At 45.7% G+C, this 18273-nt stretch overlaps 1 protein-coding gene across 1 annotated transcript; it reads right to left on the minus strand.

Annotated features, from left to right (window-relative positions):
- Nucleotides 1-862: 862 nt before the first annotated feature.
- YBX1 (Y-box binding protein 1) lies at nucleotides 863-17744 on the minus strand (the record flags this gene model as incomplete). Its single annotated transcript, NM_001082785.1, is given in 8 exon segments — nucleotides 863-1224; nucleotides 1950-2215; nucleotides 4784-4866; nucleotides 5130-5432; nucleotides 5776-5865; nucleotides 8375-8408; nucleotides 16766-16829; nucleotides 17476-17744. Coding segments are annotated over 7 exon segments (975 nt in total). The 5' UTR covers nucleotides 17642-17744.
- Nucleotides 17745-18273: the final 529 nt, after the last annotated feature.

Consider the following 18273-nt stretch of genomic DNA (forward strand, 5'->3'; position numbering starts at 1 on the left):
CACCAGCCAGCAAAGAACGGGCCAGTACCAACACATTCCTCTGAACAGTCACACCAGGTAGGCTTGGTTTTTGAGTATCTTCTCAGGCCCTCCTGCCAAGAACTGCTCTCACTCTTTAAGACCAAAGAGATCCAACAGCAGCCAAGTCACTCATTTCCCTGTTGCACTGACCAGTCAGTCCCCAAGACGCAACGTGATCTGTTCTGCGAACCCTGAGTCTATTCAGAGACCACCACCAGCACCTGGACTCAGATGCCGCTGCTCTAGCTTCTGTCCATTTTGACTCCTCTGGTCCCAGACAATGGCTGGGATGACCTAGAGTGATTCCCAATAGCAGTCACTTTCAACTATGTTATCTTGATTGTTCCACAAAGCAGGCCACAGAGCATCTAACACAGTCATTAAAGAACAGCCAGATCAGGGCCATAGATTTACAAATTCCGAGCCATTTCCCTATACACTGTGCCAGCTGCCAGCACACGAGGCTCCATGTTGTGGCAGGCATGCTACAACTCAGGTGACGATGTCCAGAGTGTAGACAGTGCACCAGGATTTTCTCCAGGTGACAGAACTAAGTGGAGAAGGGTTACAGCTGAGTCAGTCTCCACGGGGGCAAAGTTGCTATGAAGCTCTCCCACTGATGAGTGAATCCATCAAGGGGAAAGGGACAGGCTACCAGAGTGTGGACTTCGCAACTTCAAGCATGAACCCCGTGTCTGTCACTCAGCGAAGGTCCACTTCCTGGAGGGAATCACCACTGAGCGCCATCTGCCTGCAGGTGGTTCACCTACGGATCCTGTCGAAGAACTAAGAGCTGACGAGCTCCACCCCAGACAGAAGCACACCAGACAATTATTTAAGACCTTTATTAGCAGGTGCTTGCAGTTTGTTGACTTTTTTGAAAAAATCAAGTTGTAAACTTTTATTACAAATTAAAAATGAAGTTCTTAAAAATCTCAACTTGACCAGATATGAAACAATTTAAAAACCTTTAAAGGTGTATTGAGAAAAACCAGGCTTTTTTAAAAAACACGTTTGTCGTTACCAAAAAGAGACATCTTTAGGTAAAAATAATAAAAACCCCATGCTGCATAGATAATGCAGATAGTTCTAGTAATCTGGTCAACGGGCAAAAAGCAAGCACTTAAGGTCTTCAGCTCCAATCTTTTGTTCATTTCTTATTGCTGGAATTTCATATTCATTTCTTCTTGTTGGATGACTAAACTGGAAAGAAAAAACAGCTATCACGCATAGTTCACGGCCAAGTTCAGTACACCGAATGAATGCTCCAGATCACAACACCATCCCAAGATACCAACAAACCTCAAACTGGCTTAACCTAAGACAGCGATTTCACTCAGGAGTGGATGGGGACAAAGCACCACTAACCCCAGACTGAGATGACTGCACACTCCCCAGTGTCAAGTAGAAAACTGGAAATGGGAAGGAACCCCCTGATTTTGGAATGTAAGGGTAAGAAACAAGTGCACCAGTAACTGCATTACCAGGACCCACTGCATCATTGTCTGATCTGCCAGAGGCCATTCTAGAAGTTATGTTCTCACCTTTATTCCAGGCAAGGATAAGTAAATAATTAAAAACTACAAATTCTTACATGATGTTATCAGGGTTAACACTTATCCTAAATAAACATCTAGCTTCCTTGCTCTAGTAGTTACCAATGTGACTGTAACTATTTCAAAGTTAAGATTAGCCAGACTCTCCTCAGCTTTACATCTCTAGTATTCAAACAGAACTGAAATTGGTTGAGGGACCAAATATGGCTTTAACATATAACATGCCTAGATTAATTAAGGTGGGAGACTTGGCTTCCCTTACCCCATGAACACAGGATCCCCCCCTACCCCCAGCCACCTGTTAAAACGCAATGGATACCACTCCTGACTACTGGGCCAAGACCAAGACCAAGACCGTCTGGGTGTGCTTACCCGGATGATGGTAGAGATGTTAAGCCGGCATTTACTCAGCCCCGCCCTGCTCAGCCTCGGGAGCGGACGAATTCTCAGCTGGTGGATCGGCTGCTTTTGTCTCTTTGCCATCTTGTGGTTTAGGGTTATCTGGGCGTCTGCGTCGGTAGTTGAAGTTGCGGCGGTACCGACGCTGAGGTGGCTGCTGACCCTGGGTCTCATCTCCTTGGTTTTCCTTGTCTTCTTCATTGCCGTCCTCTCTAGGCTGTCTTTGGCGAGGAGGACCTCTGCAATGAACATCATACAACTGAAGAATGGCAGAAGCAGCTTCCTTCCTGCAACTCACCCATGCACAAAACACGTGGTTCACTCAACTAAATGGCTGTCTGGCCGCTCTCCTTTTATCAAGCAGGATTCATTCAGGCAACTTAGCAAAAACCAAGCACAAGACAATTCACATCTCACAGACCGAGTGTGATGAATGTGCACAAGGAGATGGAAATACAGAGTAGAAGGTTTTTATGGACTGGCAAATATTTGACCGCAGCATACCAGAAAATCACGAAATAGCTAACAACATCATCATCCATTCTGATGGTTGTTTTAAAGTATTTCAATAAGCAGTTTTGTGAACAAGTGCTATTAACCTCAGAGAGTACTTGCAAAAGGAAGGAAATCAAAATCAAGGAAACCATACAAAATTATACAGTCATTTGTCATTAGGGAAATCCAAGTTTAAAGCACAGATACCAATTACACCCAGTGTGCCATGCACACACAAAACGACAGCAAATAAGCTAGTTATGGTGAGGTGTGGGAAAACAAGAACTCTCATACTTTCCTGGTAGTAATATAAATGTAAAATTGTACAGCTACCATAGAAAACAGTGACAGTTCCTTGCTAAGCAGAGTTAGCAAGGCCCATAGCTGAGATTATTTACAAAACATTACATGTACATTATGCAAACCACTTATTAATATTCACTAAAGCTAAAAGGTAGGAACAACCCAAATATTGATCAACTGAGGAATACAAAAATATGGTTAGGTACATCATGGAATATATTCTGGACATAAAAAGGAACCAAGCACTGATAAATATAAATGTGCTGAAAAATCTTGAAAATAAATGTGTTAATTCAAAGATGTCAGACATAAAAAGCCAACACTGGATGACTCCACCCGTATGTAATGTCCAGAATAAAGAAATCTACAGACAGAAAGATTAAGAGCCACTGGGCTACACACTATCTGAAAAATAAAGTTCAAGCAGTGTATTCCAGCAATGTATTATCTTCAATGCACTGAGATTAAAGGTATCAGGACTTTTCAAAAAATCAAGGAAGACACTAAGACTTCTTTTTCCTGGAAATGAGCAATGTCATGAAAATGCTGCACATACTCTTGTCCTTCCTTCCACCTGCACTCACAGCTCCCCAGAAAGCCTCAGAATAACCAACATCAGCATCAGGCCTTCTAGATCTACAGGTCACAGTGAGACCTCACATGCGCTTCTATGTATTTCATTTCTTACCTTCACATTCCCCAAAACCATTATTTACCAATCCCAACTCATGCCCCATCCCCAAATCCCTTTCCCTTAGGTCAGTCTTTAGCAAGACAGTACTGACTTCCCTCCTCTGCAGCCCAAGTGGTGGCTGCTCTAACTCACCATCACTATTGCTCAGACCCTCCCAGCTCCTGCAACATGAGCCTTTCAATCCTACAGACAGCTCCATTCACTACCCTCTGCTGCTAGAGCCTCAGAGGCAGTTGCTACCTTCAGACTGATCTCTCATCTGGGGTTTGTTTCCAAACTGGATTTCTCAATTTCAAACATCTGACTCTCCAATTATCTCTTACCATTTCTGCCCAATCTGAGCCTGCTCCTCAATTGACTAGAGAAATACAACCATGCTGGGTACACACATTTAAAATTTGTGCTCACTACTCTACTTAAAATTTCTCTTATCTATTTCTCCACCGTGACTAACTTCAAATCTTTGCCCCTAACTTCCCAAATATCCTCTCTCCTTCTGACTCAACCTAGCTAAGACTTCTAGAAGTATTAGTATTTCCACTAATACCCTTGGACCCAGATACTCTGGTTTAAAATCTCTTGAGAGGTAGGGCAACCAGAGATAGAAAAATCTTCCATCTGCTAGTTCACTCCCCAATGAGTGCAACAACCAGTGCTAAGCCAGAAAAAGTCAGAAGTTCCATGCTGGTTTCCCCCATGGGTAGCAGCGGTAATGTACTTGGGCTGCCCTATGCTGCCTTCCCAGGTGCAGCTACATCAGCAGGAAGCCAGACTGGAACAGTCCCAAGACAGAGCTAGTGCTACAGCATCATACAACGCCAGCATTCCCAAGCAGTGGCTTAAACTGACACAATCACCACCAAAATGTATATTCTTAAGAGTGACAAAACAAAAATAATAAAAGTATAACCCTGACTTCAGAATTACTGGTCTACTTCTTCAGACACTCCTAATGCTTTAACAAGAGAACCTTTACCTTTTCTCCCTACCAAGGAAGCAGGCTTCATAGAATGTGGCTTAAACTATTTTCTTACCTGTTCAAGGACAGAAAAACTTGAAATTCCATGCCCTCATTAAAATTAAAAAAAAAAAAAAAAAAGTAGACCTCATCTACACAAGCTGTTTTTACCAAGTGCCATCAAAGATGCAAAGAACACATTCTCAAAGATAACTGACTTCAAGTTCACCTCTTAGGCATCTGATGAAAGAAAATGTTAGGTGTTAACAAAGGACACAAAAGGACTGCGGGAAAAGCATGACCCTAACACATGCTTGATGGTTTTTTAAAAGTAAAATTGGTTAATGTGGACCATACCTGCGGAATCGTGGTCTATAACCCCGATACATATTCTGTCTCACTGGTCTACCTTGTTCTCCTGCACCCTGGTTGTCAGCACCCTGAGGAGACAGAGGAAATCAAGCCTACTGGATCGGTAACATTAAGGGTAAAATATCAACCATATTTAAAACAAAAATACCCCCAACAACCCAAAATCATTAGTAATTATGACCATACTTTATATTAATCCCCTTGTTATCAGCAATCAAGTGCTTTCCATTGATTAGTTAACAAGTAGGATGATAACTCCAGGAAATGAGTAACACAAAGTCTGATCACAAGTCAGTACATCATGCTGCTGCTGGTTTTTGGTGACACTTACTTCCATCACTTCTCCCTGCACAGGAGGGTTGGAATACTGTGGTCGACGCCCATAGGGTCTCCGCATGTAGTAAGGTGGGAACCTTCGCCTGCGGTAGGGCCGGCGTTGTTGGGCCTGGCCTTCGGGAGCGCTCTCCGATCCCTCATTCTTTTCCCCACTCTCACTATTCTGGTAATTCTGCTGGTAATTGCGTGGAGGACCCCTACGACGTGGGTAGCGTCTATAATGGTTACGGTCTGCTGCATATTTACTGCCTTGCACTGGAACTCCACCAGGACCTGTAACATTTGCTGCCTCCGCACCCTACAAAAGCCATTATACAGTGACAAAGGAAATCAGAACACTTCAACAAATTTCAAAATCAAGCAAAAAAGAAAAATAAAAAAAGCAAATAAAAGGGGAAAAGGGAGGGAGGGGCGGGGATATGTGTGGCCAGGGGTGCATATGAACGACTACACATCAGCTCCTCACTGTTCTGAAGAGATTGCCCTCTAACTGTAGCCAGCACATTAGGCTTGATGCACCTGTGTTCATGTGGTCACCTGAACGCAACCATCCACATTAAAGCCACCATCCTAATGGATGACATCTCCAAATTATTTCCATACCGACCAAAGTCAAACCTTTACACAAAAAGCATCCTCACCTTTTCTCCTTCAACAACATCAAACTCCACAGTCTCTCCATCTCCTACACTGCGAAGGTACTTCCTGGGGTTATTCTTCTTTATGGCAGTCTAGTAATATCACATTCCAAAAATAGATTAACAGGGGAGAATAATGCGCTTTTTCATTTAAAATGTACCAGAGTCAATATTACTTTAGCTTGGATATACACTTATCTTACATTTGCTTTAAATAAGATGAAACCATCAGTGAGATTAGCAAAGTGGGGATCAATGCTACCCCCAGCCTCAACCAAAATACTCCAATTATACAAGACCCCAGCATTTTACCACTTTTTTGCAAAACAAAAACAATTTAACACAAGACAACAATATTTTTAAAAATGCTTTTTTGCAAAAGCATTATATGCAAAATCAGCAAAATCAGGATATCCATCTATCCCCCAAAGACTGCACTTAATAGTAAAAGCTAGCCCCACACAGGACCAGTTTAGATGACAGGCGAGTTTGGCTTTACATGCTTCAAAGTTGACCAAACCAACTTTGTCCCTGTGTTTCGACATCAAACTCAATTACAAATGTCAACCAAAATCCCTTCCAACCTGTCAGTGGAAATGCAATTCACATGTGTTAACTATGCCATTCTTTATTATGACTGCATGGGACTGTTGGCTATTACCTCCCCAGAACACAATAACCTTAGTGATGTATTACTTCTACTTCTCCAGACTCTTGGGGTAAAGTCAGAGGGAAGAATTAACACCTCACCATTGTAGGTTATACTTTTTACAGGTGCAAGTGGCAGAGTGAGGACTTCTCTAAATCCAGGTCTTAGGACTCCAAATCCCAGCTCCTTCCTACATCACAGTGGTATCCATTACAGGAGCACTCATGCATTTCTGTTTCAGAGGAGGCAGGACAACCGACAAATCTGAGGGCAATTAAACTGTGTTGCCCAGAACTGCAGTCTCCTTCATACACAACGAAGACCAAAGCCAGCCAAAGTCCCAAGAAATAACTACGTGTTGCAACCACTTCCAAAATAAAGAGGAAAGCATATTGGTGACACCTTGTGGGTCAGTACAACTGGATGAGTTCAAATAATTTGATCTCACCTGTCATCTAAACTGTCATGTAAGTTTTCATACCTTTCAGCAATAGCCTGCAGTCAATTACCTGCAGTCACGGGAGATAGCAGAAGTGTGGATAACTGAAATCCCCGACCTTCAGTCAGCATCTTTAGCCCCCACCCCCACCCCTGGAGTGCTGTCTACAGGCAGCAAGCCTGACAAGCTCACTGTGTTCCTAAGGCTGCATATTCTTCTGAACATACAGAAGGGAAGTTAACCGACACGTAGAAGAGTTGTCTTTACTCAAAAAACACCAATCTTATAGGCCATTTATTTTAAAATATTCTGAGCAAGTCTGTATTTACTCACATATAGAAATTAAGTCTTTCCGTATTTACACGTGATCCTGCGACTGGGAAGGGTTTTGGCTATATTACAAATGATCCGGTTCCCCCCTTGTCAGTAAATGCTCCAAGCACCAAGCTACAGCAGTCCTCCTCATGAAGCATATTGCCAACCAAGCTCGGTATCTGCCTCAATCAAGGTGCGAGTAGGACTTTAGGTTCTTTTGACTTCTAGATTACAGTACTTAAAAAGTGGTTAAAAATTTCTTAAATTTAGTACAAGGTGACATTTCAAGTCTTAGTGAAAAAAAAATTGCATCACAGAAGTATACATACACAAATGTGCTTTTCCTACCCATTCCACACCTGTGAGCGTAACTCTAATGGAGCCTATGACATATTAAAATTTGAGATATTAGTATTCACTCGGCAGTGGCTTCCTTTGGCAGTCATCTTAATTCCTTAATGTCCAAGCATTTCCAAAACATTTTCTCAAATTATACTTGAGGAGAAAGTTTAGCATGTAGCAGTTATAATTTTCTCTTCTGAAAATGCTGGAAGCCAATCTAAAAATTACTTAATGTACAATCATCAATTGTGCCAAACACTGCCTTTCACTTCATCTTAAACTAGTGAGGACTCCTAAAATAGATTTTCCAAACCAATCAAACCTGCAAAGATTAAAAAGGGGCAGAGGGCAGAGGCAAATAAGCACTACCCATTCCAAACACTCCAGAACGAACAGAAGGACCCCTGTTACTAGGCTGGTGCTCTGGTGCCCATTTCACGACTTTACTGCATCTGTCCTATTCTGTGAACTGTGATCTGTCCTTACCAAAAAGGCAGACCTAACAACACCTGAAAGCATCCTGCCGTCGTTCTAGGTATTAATAGCAACATTAGCTCAAGATTCATGGAGACTATGTTCATCTGAAATTAGGTATGGAAATTTAGTGCAATGAGGTTCAGCAGATGCAGCATTTGAAAAAGCTACAGCTATTAACAAAATACCAATTTGAAGCATCTAATTAAGTAGACTCCATTACAAGGTGGATATTTAACCAGCACACACCCTTCCTGTAGGAATTAAAACCATGTGATGGTTCGACTTAACCTTTTGCAAGGAACACTAATTCAATAAGACATCCAACCTTTTCTTCTCACAAACCTTGAGCCAGAAGTACAAATATCTATACAAGCACTCACCTGGTGTACAAATACATCTTCCTTGGTGTCATTCCTGCAAGACAGAACCAAATTGAACAAATTAGAAAAATGGAATACATTGGTATATTCCCCTCCCCTTTTTGCCCCCAGAGACTTTCTGGTTGCCAATCAGCAACCAGGAAATCTGAAAAGCAAAGTCAAGTAAGCCAGCTCTGCTTTAAAGACATGGTAATGTAAACTGTAATCTCACTGCCCATAAGGATAATCAAAAAGCCTAAGAAAACTAAGTATGGAGCCAGCACTGTGCGGTAGTGGGTAAAGCTGCTGCCTGCAGTGCCAGCATCCCATATGGGCTCCACTTCTGATCCAGCTCTCTGCTATGGCCTGAGAAAGCAGTGGAAGATGGCCCAAGTTCTTGGGCCCCTGAACCTGTGTCAGAGACCCAGAAGAGACTTCTGGCTTTGGATTGGTGTAGCTTTGGGCATTGCAGCCAACTGGGGAGTGAACCAGATGGAGGACTTCTCTCTCTGCCTCTCCTTCTCCGTGTAACTCTTTTAAATAAATAAATACTTTTTTTTTTTTTTTTTTTTTTTTTGGACAGGCAGAGAGGACAGTGAGAGAGACAGAGAGAAAGGTCTTCCTTTTGCCGTTGGTTCACCCTCCAATGGCCGCTGTGGCCGGCGCACCACGCTGATCCGATGGCAGGAGCCAGGTGCTTCTCCTGGTCTCCCATGGGGTACAGGGCCCAAGTACTTGGGCCATCCTGCACTGCACTCCCGGGCCACAGCAGAGAGCTGGCCTGGAAGAGGGGCAACTGGTAAATAAATAAATTCTTAAAAAAATCAAAGTGTGGCCGACACCACGGCTCACTAAGCTAATCCTCCGCCTTGCGGCACCGGCACACCAGGCTCTAGTCCTGGTCAGGGCACCGGATTCTGTCCCGGTTGCCCCTCTTTCAGGCCAGCTCTCTGCTATGGCCTGGGAATGCAGTGGAGGATGGCCCAAGTGCTTGGGCCCTGCACCCCATGGGAGACCAGGATAAGTACCTGGCTCCTGCCATCGGATCAGCAAGGTGCGTCAGCCACTGGAGAGTGAACCAACGGCAAAAGGAAGACCTTTCTCTCTGTCTCTCTCACTGTCCACTCTGCCTCTGCCTGTCAAAAAAAATCAAAGTGTGACCTACTGAGCCTTAACTAAGTGGGCAGAAGTGACTAGCAACATATGCTCTACCACTCCTTATCCTATTAAACATTAACAATGTTCCAGCACACCCCACCCTTACCTCTGAAGCATGGTTACTGACAGGAAAAGCAGCAACACTTTTTCCCCTTCACCCTCATCATTCCTCTCCCAACATTTCTAACTCCTAAACTTCTTGGAGGTTGTCATAATGTCCTCAGAAGCCTGCCCCACAGGAAGAACTCAGGGTGAACCCAATGTAAATCTTGGACTTTGGGCAACTTAGATGGGTCACACTGTTGTTCTCTCAGTTGCAATAAACTCTGGTTCAGGGTGTTGGTGGTGATGGGAGCACCATGTTTGTAGGAAATAAAGGGCTGTCAAATCTTTATACTTTGAGCCCAATTCTAATCTGTGAACCAGAAATTTCTGAAGGCAGAGAAACAACAAAGCTAAATAAGTACAAACATGACCACAGCCAGTATCATTCCCATCACTCACGTGCCAAGCACTGTACTAGGTAGATAAAGGGTCAGACTGTTTAAGTGGCTGGGTTCAAATACCAGCTCCAGCTCCTCACCCAGCTTTCTAATGTGTATCCTGGGAGGTGGCAATGATGGTTCAAGTAGGTGGGACCCTGCTATCTGTGTGTGAGACCTTGGGTTCCTGGCTCCTTGGCTTAGTTAGACCTGGCTGTTGTAAGCATTTAGGGGAATGAACCGATAATGGGGACTCTGTATGTTTTATTTATTTATAAATGGATAAATACATGTTAACCCCTCACACTCCAAATAAGAACATGACCTAATATTATTGGATGAAAATCTAGAGGCAATCTAAGGAAAGTTTATGTATAAGGAACCCACTTTGTTTTAAAAGCCACTCCAGAATCCATGGAACCATAGATAAGAGGTAACTGAGATATCTTTCCCCGAGGCAAACTGGGGAAAACTCTGGCTAACTGAACGTTAGAAATGAGGAAGTTAAAAAAAAATGATCTGGGTTCTTTAGCTTGGAGGGTGGGATTAGGTGATGATATCAGAACAAGAACCACACTGGAGGAGAAACAATTTTCCAGGTGTTTGGTGACCTGCCCCACCCTCTTCACTGTCAGGAGGTCAGAAGAGGCTCCAATAGTAACTCTAGTATTTAATGACAAAGGGAACAAAGGTTACAGTGAACTAGACCGACCAGCTTACTGATTTGACAGTTTCTTGCTCATCTGTGAAGCAATGTATACACGAAAACAATTCACAAAAGATTAACTTAATTTCAGACCTGAAAGTTGTACCTTGGATTACCAGTACATAAGAACATTTTAATTTATAGGAACAAGATAATTCAAGTAAAAAATTGCAAAAGATAATCATGAGTGACTAAAAATTAATCTTTCAAAAGAAATGATGACTATTAAGACCTAAGAATTGGGACAGGCACTGTGGCATAGTAGGCTAAGCCTCTGCCTGTGGATGGCTGCTGGTTCGAGTTGCGGCTACTCTTTTGATCCAGCTCTCTGCTCATGGCTTGGGAAAGCAGTGGAAGATGGCCTAAGTGCTTGGGCCCCTGTACCCCCATGCGACCCAGAAGTTCCTGGGCTGGCTTTGGACTGACTCAGCTCTGGCCATTGCAGCCACTGGGGGTGGGGGGTGTTAACCAGCGGATGGAAGACCTTTCTCTAACTGCCTCTCAAGATCTGGTATTCTGAGGCCAGCACTGTGGCACAGCAGGCGAGGTCTCCATCTGTGATGCCAGCATCCCCTATGGGTGCCGGCTGGAGATCAGATTGCTCCACTTCTGATCTAGCTTCTTGCTCATGTGCCTGGGGAACACAGCAGAAGATGGCCCAAGTGCTTGGGCCCTTGCACCCACTTGGGGCATCCAGAAGAGGCTCCTAACTCCTGGCTTCAGCATGGGCCAGCCTTGGCCATTGTGGCAATTTGGACAGATCTGTCTCTTCCTCTGTGTAACTCTTTCAAATAAAACCCTTTTAAAAAATCTGGTATTCTGAGTGATGCTTAGACTGTTTTAATGTGCTTTGAATTCATTAAAATCCCAACTCCTGCTGAGAAGTTTTCATTACTAATGATAATTCTACACTTGGATCTAAGTGGCTAATACAACTTTCTTTATCAAACCCTATTTAGGGTGGCGTTCACTAGTTATGTCTTCTAATGTAGAGGCAAACAAGTATTCATACACCAAAAGGATTATGTACTGCAACAAAAGAGCATTAGGAAATTTACTGACACTACTGATCTAGTAAGGACAGTCTGAAAGAATAGTACATGGTGGGCAGAGGAAGATGCTCCCTGAGTGCTACCTCTGAGTCCTGGCTGCTCCACTTCTGATCCAGCTTCCTGCTAATATAATCTAGGAAACCAGCAGATAGCCCAAGTATTGGAACACCTGCCACCCACGTGGGAGACCCAGATGGAGTTTGTAGCTCTTCGCTTCAGCATGGTCCAGCACTAGCCTTTACTGGCAAGGAGAGTGAACCAGTGGATAGGAACATCTTTCTCTTTAACTCTGCCTTTCAAATAAAGTTAAATAAATCTTCAAAAACAGAAGTATATGGTTAGCAATAAAAAGTAGTATCACTACAGGCTAACAATGTCATGCCAGATAAAAGTACTCATTTATCTTGTTGACACTAAGGCAGCCTAAAAGTCAGGGTGCAACTTGTTAACTACCCAGAAACTTAAGGTGTAGTACTGGTCTTCAGCTCCACGGGCCCTGCTCTTTACTATGCTGCCAGCTCAAAAAGGCCCGTTCTGAAATCTGACATTTTATCTTTAGAGGTAGATTACAGAATTATTACATGTAACAGGGTTCTGTGAGAGCAAATGGTAAATATTTAAGGCTTTTTTTGGACCACACAGTGTCTTGTTTTTCTCACACACCTCACCCCCAAAGTCTTTAAAAATGTAAAGACCATTCTCAGCTCACCAGTCATACAAAAACAGGCTGTGGGTGGGTGACGACCCCTGATCTACATCCTTCTTCTACCATTAGCACCCACATACTGTAGGGTTATGGCAGGCCATGTCAAGCTTTTCAATTACGTATTGGGTTGCCTACTAGTCACTAACTTTTAGCCTTCCTTTTGATTAAAACATAATTACCATCACTCCTCTAAACCTATCCAGATTGACAAGTGTCTTAACAGTCAGGGGTCACTGGGTTCAAGACCCAGCCCTACTCCTTATTTCAGCTTTCAGCAAATGAAGACATTGGGAGGGGAGACATGGAGTTGAGTTCATGGCTTCAGCTTGGCCCAGACCAGCCTAGCCTCTCTTCCCCTGAGGGAGGGGCGAGATCCTGCCTTTCAAATAAATAATTAAATTAAAAAGGGACAGGGAAGTAGCCCAAAAACCTAACCCACTCAAAGCAACCTTCTAGCAACTCAAAACAGCAATTACAGCTTGACTAATGCTCTGCATTAGTTTGCTTTTCATGGCCCCCTTCCTCCCTCCCTCTCCCCCACCAAGTGCTGGCTAGCACCTTCACCAACCCTCCCATTCCTAAGACACACACTATTCTAGCTGTACACATTTTAAGTTTTTGCCAATATTGCCTTAAGGGAACCAACTACAATTAAGTTTATCCGAAACAAATACGGATCTTTATTACCTTGCTGTAGACAATCAGCTATTAACCAAGCTGCTATTAACATCTTAATTCACCTAACTGCATAAATTATGCTCCTGTTATAAAACAAATTCCAGGACTCCACCACCTAAAGCATCCAGATACACATTCCCAAATTTGTTTTCTATCTTCGCACTCAATCTACCTTCTACCTTCCACCTTGGGCTGGACTATGGACGCCTACGGGCTGAGACTGTAGGGTAGGAAACACAAACTGCAGTTCCACCACTAGGAAAATGAAAGTTAATACACTATTGTAAGAGATTTGTAAGATCACAAGATCTTACTTTTGGGGGTGGGAAGACAGGAGGGACCACTACTTGGCAGTATTTCTGTGACCTTGTGAACATGGATGACTTCAGCCATTTAAAGATCAGTGGCTAGGGGTGAAGTTTGCACAGCAGTTAAGCCACTTGGGATACTGGCATCTGGCAATACCTTTGTTTCTGATTCAGCTTCCTGGGAAGCAGCAGGTGATGGCTCAAGTATTAGGTGCCTGCTACCCACAGATTTGAGTTGCCAGGCCCTGGCTTCTTCTGCCTGGCCCAGTCTTGATTGCTGTGGGCATTTGGAGAGCAAACCAGGACAGACTATCCTGCCTCTTAAGTAAATAAATAGCAAAAATACAGTGGCAGATGTAACCAGTGTAAAGATCTCTCCTCAGGTTCCCAGTTCTGTAGAAGTCTTTACCGCCTTCCCTAGAGGCCCAGCAGTTAGTCACATTATGGTGCACTCACATGGCTTACAAAGTAAAGCCTGAGGCCACGCTCTGCCTGACTTCAGCAGTCCTGGAGACTTTTGGCAATCATCTTCCCACAGGTGTACAAACTTTTTCTGCAAGAGCATTAAATATTTTAGGTGGTTTAAGGTCTTTACTTGAGCCATCACAGCTGCCATCAAGGCCTGCATTAGCAGGAAGCTGGAACCAGGAACTGAGCCCAGGGACTCCTATGTGGAACAGGGATATCCTAAAGGCTAGGCCAAACACCCGCCTCCTTAATTTTTTTAAAAGACAGCTACTGTCCAAACAAAAATAGCCAGAGTAAATTTAGCCAGCAGGTCATCAGTTTGTGACCTCTATTTGATTCTCTTTGCTTCAAATTTCTTGCTCACCTCAAAGCTTCAGGATGAAGTATTTTAATTACTCTGGATAACAGAAAACACTCCAAATTTTGCTCACTGTGAAAGATGCATGTCCCATGGGAAAACAAATCACTTACTCATGGCAATCTTACAAGTTTGGTTGAGTGTGGTTCAATCCTCAACAGCTAATACAATGGGGCAGTAGCATGGAGGAGTCACATGGTTAATTACTTTTTGCAGACAACAAACTACACCAATGTCTAAAGTTCCCAGAATACACTAATAAAATAAAGCTACAACTTTTGCTATTTTAAGAGCTGTATTCTCCTTATTTTAACACCTTTCATGAAATGAAATCAGAGGAAAACCCTTTAATGAAAAATACCCTAAGCTGTTAATTCATCACGAGCAAAAGCTTAGGCTGAAAAGAAACTTACAATGGAAATGTCTTTAAAGGCAGAAAATTTGAAATGCCCTGCAGTTTAATTGTAGACATACCCTAACCTAGAATACATACAGGAACAGTACACGAAAGCCAAGTGCCTTCAATCCAGTCTTGGTATTTTACTACATGAACCACATATAAAACCAACTGCTAACTTCCAAACTGTAGTTAAGAATGTCTTCCTTAATTAAGGCAAGCCTCCCCTATATTTAATTGGAGTCAGATTTTACAGTACTTATTAAACAAAAGTCCCAGAATTCTAACGAGTATAGGAACAAAAAGGGAAGTTTTACCAGAGATTTGGCAAAAATAGCTGAGGTTGGGATACAAAGGAACATCAAAAGCCAGCTTGCGTTTAACTTGCCCTCAAGGATGATCAACTGAATTAACACAAAGCCAAGACAGTCAATGAATGGCATCTCAAGGGATACTAATAAAATGTAAACTACATAGTACACTCTTAACTTGCATAAAAACTGTTCATGACCTATGTCCACTTTACAAAAAATGCAACTGACACATGTTTGACACACACAAAACTACACCATAAAATACATACAAAAACTACAATCTGTCCACTGAGAAGACTGCCAATTATAGACCCCTCCAATGTACCCAGATCTTACTACGTTGGATCAAAGGTTAAAAGCAATGATTCTGAAGATACACCCATAGACCATTATCATTGGCAATTTTGTTAAAAATGTATGCAGACCTAACGAATCCCAAGTTAGAAAGAATGAATTCCGAATTTGCATTTTTACACCCTCCCAAGGTAAGCACACTGAAATCTGGAAACTATTGGTTGGGTTGGGCCAGTAATGAGAAACCAAAAGTAAGATGAAAATATCAACTAAAACACTAATTCAGATGTCAGTTAAAGCAATCAATCATATGGAAGCACAAAGCATTCTGTTCCTTCATGAGTAACCCATTATCAAAAACACTGACAGAAAATCTGGCTTTGGCAGATTTTGGGAGAAACAAAATTGTTTTCCCCCAACTGCAATGTAGAGAGCAGACAGACCATCAAATGCCTATAATCTCCTATTTTGTGTGTTTCCACTATACTCTGGGGTGGATTAACGAACAATTTCCCATCAATTATGTCTGTCTCTTAAAAGCTCGATTTTTCTCATTTGGTGTCCATTTCAAACATTTTCTCTTCCTCTTACACTCAAGCAGTCGTTCAAACGCCTGGCTGTTTAGCACCCTCTAAGGATGTGAGGGAGAACATGCTGACACGGCGCCAGGTGTACCTGTAAGGCCAACACTGCGATTGGCATTCGCGGTGCTCTGCACCCCTGGAACTGCACTACTCGCCTTGGCAGCCATCTTGAACATGATGCCCGGCTCACAAGGGAGCCCACGGAGTACAGTCAACTGCACGTTCCCACCACTACTGCTACAACGGCTCTACGTGCAAACCCTGGAGACGCAGTTCCAGCTTTCCCCTCTCAATGCAGAGAACACTGTTAACGTCCCAGGGCCTGGGGCCACTCTAATAAGCTACTGCCAGGGCTTCAACGAAAATGGGCTCCATCAGTCTAATTCTGGGACAAGGAAGCAGAAGTCAAAACTGAGGAAGGAAAAGGCCCGTTCTCTTTCAGCTATTCACTCTATGAGCAAAGCGTAAGGCAAAGGCATGGAACGCTAAACAAAGGCAGTATCACCCTACGACGTGACAAAACCTTTTACACTGGACACACCGCATCCTGTCACTCCGAAGCTAACAGGCAGGCTGTGTACCGCTGGCTCCCACTCCCGAATACTCATCGCAGCAAAGTCAAAGGCTGCCAAGGACGAGCAAGTCCTGGCCCTCTCTGCCCGCCAGCCTGCCACCGCCGAGCCGCACGCACGGCTGCCACTCCGCCTGCCCTTCTAACCGCACCGGAACCAAGCCTCCGCGGCTAGCCCGACTACCACTTAGCTGCGGAACAAAGGCAATCTCCAGACCCACGCGTCCCCGCAGTCACCCAGGAACTCGATCACGAAACGTGCCGGCGCGCCAGCCGCCGAGCCCCGCAGGGCCCGCGCGCCGGGGTGGGAAGGAGGCTGCAGGGCGGGCATCTCACCTGTTGATGAAACCATATCCGTTCCTTACATTGAACCATTTTACTGTTCCCAAAACCTTCGTTGCTGGAAAACAAAACAAAAGCAAAACAAGCCGCGATCACCACACTGTCCGTTTTTCCTTCCTTTTCCTCCTTCAAGCAGCCCGGCTTCGGCATCCGGCCGCGGCCACCTGACAGCCCTTTCTCCCCGCGAGCGCGGCCGCCTCAGCCGCACACGTGGGTGAGCGCGAAGGCGCGGGCCGCCCCCGGGGCAGGCCCAAGATGGGTGTGTGCGCAGGCCGCGGGCGCGGAGCACGTGAGGGAAGGGGAAGCCGTCCCGGCCCACTCCGGCCTGCGTAGGCGGCGCCGCGCCCTCCGGGCACACGCGGAAGGGAGCTGGGTGGGGAGCCGGGAACAACGGCGTGCGGGCGCAGCGCACGAGGCCGGCCGGCGGGCGGGCGCACCGGGGGGGACCCCGCCGCACACGCGGCCGGCGGGCGCGCGGCCGCAGGGGGAGGGGCGCGGGGCCGCGCGGGGTCCACAGGGGGCGCGGGGGCGGCGTGCGCGCGCCGAAGCCCGCGAGGGCCGAGTGGGGGCCGGGGGGAGGGGCGGCCGCGCGCCGCGGACCCGTCCCGCGGGCCGCGCGCGCCCGCCGGCTCGCCCCGCTCCGGCTAACGGTTCCGCGGCCAGGCTTCCCCACGGCCCCACCCCCGTCCGCGTCCAGCCCTCACCGATGACCTTCTTGTCCCCGCCGGCGGGCGCCGCCGATGTGAGGCCGCCCGGGCCACCGCTCCCTGCGCCGCTGCCCGTGGTGCCGGGCTTGGTTTCGGCGGCGCTGAGGGCGGGGGCGGCGGGGGGGGCGGCGGGCGGCTGCTGGGTCTCGGCCTCGCTGCTCATAGTTGCGGTGATGGTGACTGGGGCCGGCTGCGGCAGCTGCGGCTCCTCCCGGGGTGTGATGGTAACTAGGCCGGCGGCGGCGGTGGGGCTGCTCAGGGCTCTCTGGGGTCCGCTCTCCGCTCCCGCTACCGATCGAACTAGCGAGAATGGCGGGACAGGCGGGATAAGCCTTGCGATCCACCCGCCCCCGGCATTGTTCACTGGTCCGCAGTGCTGTCAATCTCACCACCTGACCCCAATTCCTGGCTTCTATTGGCTAACACGTTATCACTCCTCCATTCTCATTGGCCCGTCGGCGGCTAATTCGGCCGACCTACAACCGTTCCTGCCTCCGCCGCCATAGAGACCGGAACTAGAATTAGAGTAGTTACCACAAGAACCATAGAGTACCCGCGAGGATGGGCAGAGGGAACGTGACTTTCACGAGGCTGCATCCCGCGGGCGCTCCACGTTCACGGTTGTATCTATCCCATGCCCGCTGAAGAGAAGGCATGACTAAACACCTGGGCCGTCGTTGCTTGGCTTGACCCGGGGCCACATCTTAGCGCTTCGGAGAGAGGCCTCCCTCTCTCCTCTCCCGTCCTGTCGGGCGAGAGAGCCGTCTTTTTAATGGCCGTGTACTCGCGGCACAG

The sequence above is a fragment of the Oryctolagus cuniculus genome, chromosome 7, assembly GCF_964237555.1.
Source record: "Oryctolagus cuniculus chromosome 7, mOryCun1.1, whole genome shotgun sequence".
NCBI classification, from domain to species: Eukaryota; Metazoa; Chordata; class Mammalia; order Lagomorpha; family Leporidae; genus Oryctolagus; species Oryctolagus cuniculus.